Here is an 11352-nt window from a genome sequence, read left to right as displayed (position 1 = left end):
ACCATATTATATTTTCCCCATTAAAATGCTCAGTTAAGTAAATATACCTTTTCTCTCATCTCTAACTCTCAGTAAGGCTGAAGGTCAGGCGAGGTGGGCACAGCAACATTCAACCCTGTCATACATTACATCATGTTTTCACAAATGATTTGTTTATCCAACCATTTAATTTGTGTCTTCACGTATGTATGTTTTGTTATTGGTGGTGTGTGTGTGTTTGTGTGTGTGTGTGTGTGTGTGTGCAGAGACACTACAGGGAGGAGAGTATCTGTTTGTCACTTAGGGATAAATAGAGAGGCAGAGCTCAGAGTTTGTCAGAAGACTCACCTGACAGGGTCACACACAGGACCAAGCAGGAGCAGGACCTCAGCATTTTGACCCTTGATTACAAATGGAGAAGCATGAAGATGTTCAATACTGTTTTCAAGACAGAAACTCTTCTTGCAGAAAGGCTTTGCTGTCGACATCTATCCACATAACACTGTACATCTTCTTCTCATTGATTTCAACAGTTACAGTATTTTTGAACCTACTGGTGATCATCTCCATCTCTCACTTCAAGCAGCTCCAGACTCCAACCAACCTGCTCATCCTCTCTCTGGCTGTGTCAGATCTCCTGGTGGGACTGATTGTGATACCAGTAGTGACTGTAGCAATTATGGAACCATGCTGGGGATTTGGGGAATATTTCTGTGTGTTTCAATTCTACATCTCTTGTTTGTGTACTTCTTTATCTCTCGGCAATTTGGTCTTGATATCTATTGACCGCTATGTTGCTGTGTGTGATCCCTTATTGTACCACTCTAAAATAACAGTAACAAGAATTATGTGTTGTATATCCATTACCTGGTGTTATTGTATCATATACCGTGCTGCTATTATGAAAATCTCTGTGAACGTACAAGTACCAAGTAGTTGTTTGAAAGAATGTTTTATTGTAGAAGGGTTAATCTGGGTTAATATAATTGACCTTATATTTACAATGGTTGTCCCGTGCTCTATTATTATAACACTTTATATGAAAATCTTTGTGGTGGCCAGATCACAGGCCAGAAAGGTATTTTCAAAACAGGCTGCCAGTGTGTCTGGTGTTAAAACTGTACAGGCAAATAAGTCTGAGACAAAAGCAGCAAAAACTCTGTCTATTGTTGTTTTCACCTATCTAAGCTGTTGGATTCCTTTTTTCTTTTTTTATTTAGTCAATTTAGATTCATCATCACTTTTCTTTAGCTTTCTACCACTTTTTAACTCTTTTATCAATCCAATAATTTATGCTTTATTTTATCCATGGTTCAAAGTGACAGCTAAATGTATTATAACTCTGAAGTTAAGGCGTTCATAGTTCCTATGTTTTTATGCCTAACTTTGACAAACATGTTTGATGTTGTGTTGTTATGCACTGTTGTAATCATAGATAACATTCTGTTGATACAGAATGTTTGTCTGAATTGGATTGGAATTAATCAGACAAGGCATATGAATAGATAATCTTGTTTTATAAAAGACTTTGATTGTATTTTCCAAATACCAAAGTCTGTGGTTGTTGCATGTTATTTAATGTGGACCCAGGAAGATTAGCTGATGCTTTTGCATTGGCTAGTGGGGATCCTAATTAATACCAAATACCAAATGTACATTTTAAGGATGTCATGAGTAATTCAATTTACTTTCTAATATTCCCCCCTAGTGGCGCAATTGGGACACAACGCCTTCTACAAGTACATTAAAGTTGAAATGTACAATACCTCATGATATCAGATAACATCCAGATCTAACTAAATTGTGTATTGTGTAAGTATTTGATGGTAAAATGTCAGAATATGCAATTATGGGTAACACTTTATAATAACATTCAGTTATAAACCATTTGTAAGACATTTACAGTTTGATCACTATTTATTATTAGTTCCCCATTTGCTAAATGTTACTCACCTGGGTATTCTGACATGTATAAATAACTACTATATGCATTAATGATTAAACACAACAGTGCAGGAGACCACAGCAGACACTTCAACCTCAACATACTGGTTATGAACACTGCCACTACTCTCACTTACCAATACTTCTCTGTGTTGTCATCATAGATAGATGTTGTTGTTGATACAAAAGGATTAGGCTGGATTGGAATGGCTTGGAGAAGGCATAAGAAGTCATTGTGGGTTGTATATTCCAAATACCAAAGTCTGTGGTTGTTCCGTGTTATTTAATGATACAGTAAACAGTATGTAATTATTCTTAAAGTACATTTTGAGGAAGTCATGAATCATTCTGTATATTGTCTAACATTACCCTCTAGTGGCTCAATTGGGACTCAATGCCATTAGCAAGTGTAGTGGATCTGAAATGTTCAATACTGCATATTTGATGACGTCCAAGTCTATCTCAATTGTGTAAGCAGTTTATGTGTAACACTTTATAATATTCAGTAATAAACCATTTGTAAGGCATTTACAGTTTGCTCACCATTTATTATTACGCACACATTTGCTAAATGTTAATCACCTGGGTATTATGACATTTTTAAATTACTACTATATGCATTAATCATTAAACACAACAGTGCAGGAGACCACAGTAGACACTTCAACCTCAATATACTGATTAAGAACACTACCACTACTCTCACTACATCACTGCTGCCAGGTCAGGGGTCACACCAGAGCAGCTCTCCCTGAAGCTGTTTAGTGTGAATGAATATAGTGATTGGGTAACACACTAAATAATTAATAATGGATAAGTAAATAGTTTATTCATCATTCATGTATCACTACGCTCACATTTGTTTTAGCAAGCTAGTTATTCCCACATTTATAAACAACTTCTTTAGTAAGTAATAATGATTCATAAGATGTTTAATAAATATCCTTATAAACCATTTACTGATCATTAGTAAAGTCGTTTTGCAGTCTCTAATCTAAAGTGAAGACTATTCAGACTTTATTACTACTTTAGAAATGTTTTGAACAGTGACCAGTGTAATTTATCTCAAAAACATTAGACATGCCTTTGGTAGACATTTCATCAGTACCTGATGCTCCTTAAGGTTTCAAAATGACCTAGAACATATCAATGGTTAAACAATAAGCACACAACACAGACGATGTTAAAGGAAATATTGAATATATTGAACATTTTATTCCACAACAGTCACACTGTTGTAGTAGTGTGCTGAAGGAAGTAACGTGTTTTGTCTGAACATGACAACACTCTTGTTTGTTGGCAGTGATTACCAAGATCAAAGTGTGGACTGCAGTCACCCATAAGAGAAGTTCATTGACTGCTTACAGGGTAAAGGAACCAGTATCTAAATATATATCTTTGATACACTACAAGTGAAGTTGTCCAAATACTTATGACTTCTTCAAATGGGGGGGAACTTGATTTATAAGGTGCATTCATTTTAAAATTTCAATTCATTTTTAAATGGTAAAACAGATACAATATGTATGAAAATACCTTCAAATAAGAGGTGAGATTTTATACTGTTGCCTCGCATGAAAATGTTGAGCTCAAATCCAAAATGCTAGATTGATTAAAGAGCCAAAGTTTATTTTATTGTACTTTTACCCCTTTTTCGTGATATCCAATTGGTAGTTATAGTCTTGTCCCATCGCTGAAACTCCTCTAAGGATTCGGGGAGGCGACGGTCAAGAGCCATGCGTCCTGCGAAACACGACCCCGCCAAGCCGCACTGCTTCTTGACACACTGCTCACTTAACCAGGAAGCCAGCCGCACCAATGTGTCGGCAGAAACACCGTCCAGCTGGCGGCACCAGACACAAGGACACGCTAGATCTGTATATGAAGTCAATTTAAATCTGAACTCCCTGTGTTAGGTGAAATGTGTGCCTGTGCCAAACTGAGAAGAGACCATCTGTCTGAATAATACCAAAGCCTTTTCATCACAGGAGACTCAATGAATATAACGTTGTTATTATGGGTCCTCGTGGGTTCTAAAGTCCACTACACCAACCAGCCATCACACCTAATGTAATTCATCTGCAGCCACAGTCATCCATCACCATGTCCTGGTTGGTGCGTAGGAATACGTTGTTGTCGTAGTAGAGCATTGAGACAGTGGACAGGCGGATGGGTACGCAGCAGGGCTGGGGTGTGCCGTGGGGGTCCAAGGAGTGTACCACTGTCTGCAGGATGGCATGGTTGGTGCGTAGGAATACATTGTTGTCATAGTAGAGCATTGGGACAGGTGACAGGCGGATGGGTACGCAGCAGGGCTGGGTTGTGCCGTGGGGGTCTAAAGAGTGTACCAGTGTTTGCAGGATAGCATGGTTGGGGCCGTTCAGGCTCTTGCTCAGTGGAAACGGGCACTGACAGTAGTTGGCCAGGTAGCGCTGGGGAGCAAGGATCCACTCCTACCAGCCCACATCCTTGAGGTCTATTAGAGGCAGAGGGGCTTACACATGCTGCTGGGTGTAACCGGGACTGAAGAAGGTTCAGGGATACAGCGACCAGTGAAACTCTTCCATTTTGCCAATTGCTACCTCATGATTACCAGCAGCTGAGCTGAACAGGTTTGCTGGATTAATTTTATATAATAATGGCAGGGGGCAGGTAGCCCTCAACTGGAACAGGACAGCCTTCCCCCGGGTGGTGGGATGTGAAGGTGTCCGTGGTCAGTGCGTGGCCTGGATGTGGCTGCAGCTCCAGCACCAGTCCATAGTTATGACCCGGTTTAAGTCAGTTCTCTGCCAGCGCTGTGAGGTATCTGGGCTCTGGTTCTAGCTTAACCAACTGGGACAGCACTAGCCTGCATTTGGCCTCATAGCTTGCTTCCCTCCCTTGTACAATTCCACGCTGAGGGCCTGTGGCACCAGGAGGAACATTGGTGTGCAGAAGACAGACATGTTGAGGAACAAATGTTTATCCACGCATCCGGGGCAGCTATAGAAGTGGAAGTGGTCAGATGATGCGGATGCTACGCTACAGGACTGTTTTGCTAGCACTGTCTGGAATATGTTTTGGGATTCATCCAAAGGCATTGAGGAGTACACCACTTCAGTCATCGGCTTCAACACCATAGTGCCCACAAAGCTCCCAAGGACCCTGGGACTAAACACCTCCCTCTGCAACTGGTTCCTGGACTTCCTGACGGGCCACCCCCAGATGGTAAGGGTAGGCAACAACACACCTGCCACGCTGATCCTCAACATTGGGGACCCTCAGGGGTGTATACTTAGTCCACTCCTGTACTCCCTGTTCACTAATGACTGCATGGCCAAACACGACTCCAACACCATCATTACATTTGCTGACGACACAACAGTGTTAGTCCTGATCGCCAACAACAATTAGACAGCCTATAGGGATGAGGTCAGAGACCTGGCAGTGTGGGGCCAGGACAACAACTTTTGCCTCAATGTGAGCAAGACAAAGGAGCTGATCGTGGAATACAGGAAAAGGCGGGCCGAACAGGCCCACATTAACATCAATGGGACTGTAGTGGAGCGGGTTGAGAGTTTCAAGTTCCTTGGTTTCAACATCACCAACCATCTATTATGGTCCAAACACACATAGACAGTCGTGAAGAGAGCAGGACAAAACCTTTTCTGCCTCAGGAGACTGAAAAGATTTGGCATGGGTCCCAAGATTCTCAAGGAGTTGAGAATGCTCACTATCGAGAGCATCTTGACCATTTGCATCACTGCCTGGCATGGCAACTGATTGGCATCTGACCTTAAGGCGCTACAGAGGGTAATGCATACAGCACAGTACATCACTGGGGCCAAGCTTCCTGCAATCCAGGACCTATATAATAGGTGCATGGTTTTGATGTGTTTGATACCATTCAATGAACTCCATTCCTGCCATTATTATGAGCCGTCGTCATCAAGGTTACTACTTTGAAGAATCTCAAATACAAAATATATTTAGATTTTTTAAACACTTTTTTGGTTACTGCATAATTCCATATGTGTTATATATGAGTAGGGGTGTCCAAACTTTTGTCTGGTAGGTAGCGGCAGGAAGCCTAGTGGTTAGAGCTTTGGACAATTAACCGAAAGTTTGCAAGATCGAATCCCCGAGCTACCAGAAAATCTGTCGTTCTGCCCCTGAACAAGGCAGTTAACCCACTGTTCATAGGCTGTCATTGAAAAAAAGAATTTGTTCTTAACTTGCCTAGTTAAATAAAGGTTAAATAAAATAATTCAAATACAGTGCCTTGCGAAAGTATTCGATATAAAAGGTCGTAAAGTTCAAGGGGGCCGAATACTTTCGCAAGGCACTGTATATCTTTATGTACATATTCTTTATCCCTTTACACTTGTGTGTATAAGTTAGTAGTTTTGGAATTGTTAGGTTAGATTACTCATTGGTTATTACTGCATTGTTGAAACTAGAAGCACAAGCATTTCGCTACACTCGCATTATCATCTGCTAACCATGTGTATGTGACAAATAAATTTGATTTGATTTTGATTTGGAGGATGAACACATAGATAATGTGATCCAGGGTCAATATCTTACATGCCAAAAGACACTGGTGTGACCCCTGACCTGGCAGCAGTGATGTAGTGATAGCAGTGTTTACAACCAGTATGTTGATGTTAAAGTGTCTGCTGCGGTCACCTGGTCTGTCGTGTTTCCATCGTTCAGGCAGCTGATAGCAGGAAGAGGGATGTCAAAGGTTAGTGACACAGGGTTGCTCACCACCATACATACAGTGCCTTGCGAAAGTATTCGGCCCCCTTGAACTTTGCGACCTTTTGCCACATTTCAGGCTTCAAACATAAAGATATAAAACTGTATTTTTTTGTGAAGAATCAACAACAAGTGGGACACAATCATGAAGTGGAATGACATTTATTGAATATTTCAAACTTTTTGTTGGTTAAGATGTTGGTTTTCCACTCAGGATACCACAGTTCAGATCCCACCTATGACAGAGTCATGATTCAGAGGTGGGATTCTTGACCTGTGCAGTGTTTTGGACCTCATTGTTCCAGAGCCTTGCATACAGGTGATAACAGGACCCTCTGGTGTCATAAACATAACCAAGTCAAACCAACATCATTAAAGAGTTGTCCACTTACCCAGTAGAGACAATATAGTCCCAGTGACATCAGTCACAGAGCACAGTTTGACTTTTGCAGATGTACGATGCTCTCAAAGAATCATGCAAAGGTTAAATATGTAATTTTGTCAGTCATTTAGCAGACACTCTTAAACGGAGTGACTTACAAGAACAATTAAGGTGAAGTGCTCAAAGGCACATCGACAGACTTTTCACCTAGTTGGCTCAGGGATTTGAACCAGCAACCTTTCTCTTACTGGCCCAACATTTTAACCGCTAGGCTATCTGCCACCAGTTTTTGATAGTTTTTGATTCATCTTGTTTTTTTTATTGTATGTTCATGTTCACAAATGAGATCCTGTTCTCAATGGTGACATATCCTTTATAAATAAAAGTAAAAGAATATATACAAATAATCACAATGTTGTTAGATGTGTTTGACACCTTTAATTGGTAGAGTGAAATAAGTGTCATTACGACAGAGCCATGCATGTTTTGAAAATGTGAATATGTAAATGTGTGAGTGGGCATTCTATGTTCTTTTTTCTATGTTTTTGTTTTGGCTGGGTATGGTTCTCCATCAGGGACAGCTGTCTATTGTTGTCTCTAATTGGGATCCATACTTGAGTACTAACGTTTGTCACGCCCTGGCGTTAGAGCTTTTTATGTCTCTATTTTGGTTTGGTCAGGGTGTGAGTTGGGTGGGCATTCTATGTTCTTTTTTCTATGTTTGTTTTGGCCGGGTATGGTTCTCAATCAAGGACAGCTGTCTATTGTTGTCTCTAAATGGGAACCATACTTAGGTAGATACTTAGGTAAAAACTTCTTGGCGCACCCATCCCGTTATCCCATTTCGTCAACATCTGCTGAATTGCAAAGCACCAAATTCAAATTAAATTACTAAAAATATTTAATTTTCATCAAATCACAAGAGCAATATAGCAAAACACAGATTAGCTTGTTGTTAATCCACCTGGCATGTCAGATTTCAAAAAAGCTTTACAGCTAAAGCAAACCAAGCGTTTATGTAAGGACATCTCTCTCAGCAGACAAAACATTACAAACAGCTACCAGCAAAGTAGATTGGTCACGAATGTCAGAAAAGCAATAAAATGAATCGCTTACCTTTGATGATCTTCGGATGTTTGCACTCACAAGACTCCCAGTTACACAATAAATGTTCCTTTTGTTCCATAAAGATTCTATTTATATCCAAAATACCTCCATTTGGTTGATTCGTTTTGTTGAGTAATTCACAGGCTCGAGCGGTCACAACGGGGCAGAAGAAAATTCCAAATAGTATCCGTAGAGTTCGTAGAAACATGTCAAACGTTTTTTATAAACATTCCTCAGGTTGTTTTTACAATGAATAATCGATAATATTTCAACCTGACCGTAGCTTTTGCAATAGGAGAGAGAGAGAAATTTTGTGCATGCAAAATGCTGCTGGCACCCAGCCATCCACTGATGCAAAGTGATCGTTCTCGCTAATTTTTCAGAATAAAAGGCTGAAACTATGTCTAAAGACTGTTCACACCATGTGGAAGCCATAGAAAAAGGAATCTGGTTGATATCCCTTTAAATGGAGGGAAGCCATGCAATGGAACAGGGAGCTTTCAAAATAAGAGGCACTTCCTAGTTGGATTTTCCTCAGGTTTTCGCCTGCAATATCAGTTCTGTTATACTCACAGACAACATTTGGACAGTTTTGGAAACTTTAGAGTGTTTTCTATCCTAATCCGACAATTATATTATATTATTATATTATTATAATTATATGCATATTCTAGCTTCTGGGCCTGAGAAGTAGGCAGTTTAAATTGGGTACATTTATCATCCAAACATCAAAATGCCCCCTACACTTAACAGGTTAAATCTCACAAATATCTGTTTTGGAAGATATGACCTCTATTATGCTATTTATACCTTGCACAACATTTATATACTAGAATCAATGTTTCTGTCTAATATCTATGCAACATCGGCCTTTTTCAACTAGAGAAGTTAGTTTTTGAGTTCAGCTGCCTTTTATGGTCTCAAAATGACCAAGAACATATCAATGGTTAAACAATAATCACACAACACAGAGGATGTTAAAATAAATATGTCATATTTTATTCCAAAACAGTCACACTGTTGTAATAGTGTGATGTGTAAATTCAGTCTATTCTGAGTAAATGGAAGTTTTTTGGCGATTTATAAATGGTGACACTGTTTCCTACCCTCAGTGCAGTGGGCAGCTGGGAGAAGGTGCTCTTGTTCTCCATTAACTTTACAGTGTCCCAGAATTTTTGGGGAGTTTGTGCTACAGGACGCAAATTTCAGTTTGAAAAAGCTAGCCTTTGCTTTCCTAACTACGTGTGTATATTGGTTCCTAACTTCCCTGAAATGTTGCATATCGCGGGGGCTATTCGATGCCAATGCAGTACGCCACAGGATGTTTTTGTGCTGGTCAAGGGCAGTCAGGTCTGGAGTGATTCAAGAGCTTTATCTGTTCCTGGTTCTACATTTTTTGAATGGGGCATGCTTATTTAAGATGGTGAGGAAAGCACTTGTAAAGAAGAACCAGGCATCCTCTACTGACGGAATGATGTCAATATCCTTCCAGGATTCCTGGGCCAGGTGGAGTGTTTTAGGGAGCATTTGACTGTGATGAGGGGTGGTCGTTTGACCGCAGACCCATTACGGACGAAGGCAAAGAGGCAGTGATCGCTGAGATCCTGGTTGAAGACAGCAGAGGTGTAGGTTGGTTAGGATGATATCTATGAGGGTGCCCATGTTTACTGATTTGGGGTTGTACCTGGTATGTTCATTGACCATTTGTGTGAGATTTAGGGCTTAAATTGTAGGATGGCCAGAATGTTAAGCATGTCCCAGTTTAGGTCCCAGTTTAGGTCACCTAACAGCACGAGCTCTGAAGATAGATTGGGGCCAATCAATTCACATATGTTGTCCAGGGCACAGCTGTGGGCAGAAGGTGGTCTATAGCAAGCTCAACGGTGAGAGACTTGTTTCTGGAAAGGTGGATTTTTGAAAGTAGAAGCTTAAATTATTTGGGCACAGACCTGGATAGGAAGACAGAGCTCTAAAGGCTATCTTCTGGTCAGACTCCGGAGACGGGCACACCGTGCACCACTCCCTAGCATTCTTCTTGCCAATGTCCAGTCTCTTGACAACAAGGTTGATGAAATCCGAGCAAGGGTAGCATTCCAGAGGGACATCAGAGACTGTAACGTTCTTTGCTTCACGGAAACATGGCTCACTGGAGAGACGCTATCCGAGGCGGTGCAGCCAACGGGTTTCTCCACGCATCGCGCCGACAGAAACAAATATCTTTCTGATAAGAAGAGGGGCGGGGGCGTATGCCTTATGGCTAACGAGACATGGTGTGATGAAAGAAACATACAGGAACATACAGGAACCCAAATCCTTCTGTTCACCTGATTTAGAATTCCTGACAATCAAATGTAGACCGCATTATCTACCAAGAGAATTCTCTTTGATTATAATCACAGCCGTATATATCCCCCCCCCAAGCAGACACATCGATGGCTCTGAACGAACTTTATTTAACTCTTTGCAAACTGGAAACCATTTATCCGGAGGCTTCATTCATTGTAGCTGGGGATTTTAACAAGGCTAATCTGAAAACAAGACTCCCTAAATTTTATCAGCATATCGATTGCACAACCAGGGGTGGAAAGACCTTGGATCATTGTTACTCTAACTTCCACGACGCATATAAGGCCCTGGCCCGCCCCCCTTTCGGAAAAGCTGACCACGACTCCATTTTGTTGATCCCTGCCTACAGACAGAAACTAAAACAAGAGGCTCCCACGCTGAGGTCTGTCCAACGCTGGTCCGACCAAGCTGACTCCACACTCCAAGACTGCTTCCATCACATGAACTGGGATATGTTTCGTATTGCGTCAGATAACAATATTGACGAATACGCTGATTCGGTGTGCGAGTTCATTAGAACGTGCGTTGAAGATGTCGTTCCCATAGCAACGATTATAACATTCCCTAACCAGAAACCGTGGATTGATGGCAGCATTTGCATGAAACTGAAAGCGCGAACCACTGCTTTTAATCAGGGCAAGGTGTCTGGTAACATGACCGAATACAAACAGTGCAGCTATTCCCTCCGCAAGGCTATCAAACAAGCTAAGCGTCAGTACAGAGACAAAGTAGAATCTCAATTCAACGGCTCAGACACAAGAGGCATGTGGCAGGGTCTACAGTCAATCACAGACTACAGGAAGAAATACAGCCCAGTCACTGACCAGGATGTCTTGCTCCCAGGCAGACTAAAT

The 11352-nt window shown here is 41.1% G+C and overlaps 1 protein-coding gene across 1 annotated transcript; it reads left to right on the top strand.

The window, feature by feature from the left end:
* Positions 1-355: 355 nt before the first annotated feature.
* On the top strand, positions 356-2428 carry LOC116357707 (trace amine-associated receptor 13c-like). The gene has a single exon (XM_031805663.1). The coding sequence runs from the start codon at positions 392-394 to the stop codon at positions 1340-1342; it is 951 nt and encodes a 316-aa protein (XP_031661523.1). The 5' UTR covers positions 356-391; the 3' UTR covers positions 1343-2428.
* The last annotated feature ends 8924 nt before the right edge of the window (positions 2429-11352 follow it).

The sequence above is a fragment of the Oncorhynchus kisutch genome, linkage group LG26, assembly GCF_002021735.2.
Source record: "Oncorhynchus kisutch isolate 150728-3 linkage group LG26, Okis_V2, whole genome shotgun sequence".
NCBI lineage: Eukaryota > Metazoa > Chordata > Actinopteri > Salmoniformes > Salmonidae > Oncorhynchus > Oncorhynchus kisutch.
The sequence above is the reverse complement of the archived record's forward strand: the minus strand, read 5'-3'. Positions and strand labels throughout refer to the sequence as shown.

What these genes read in the sequence shown, in the direction of transcription:
- LOC116357707 (XM_031805663.1), top strand. Translation starts at nt 392, where the DNA reads ATGGAGAAGCATGAAGATGTTCAATACTGTTTTCAAGACAGAAACTCT.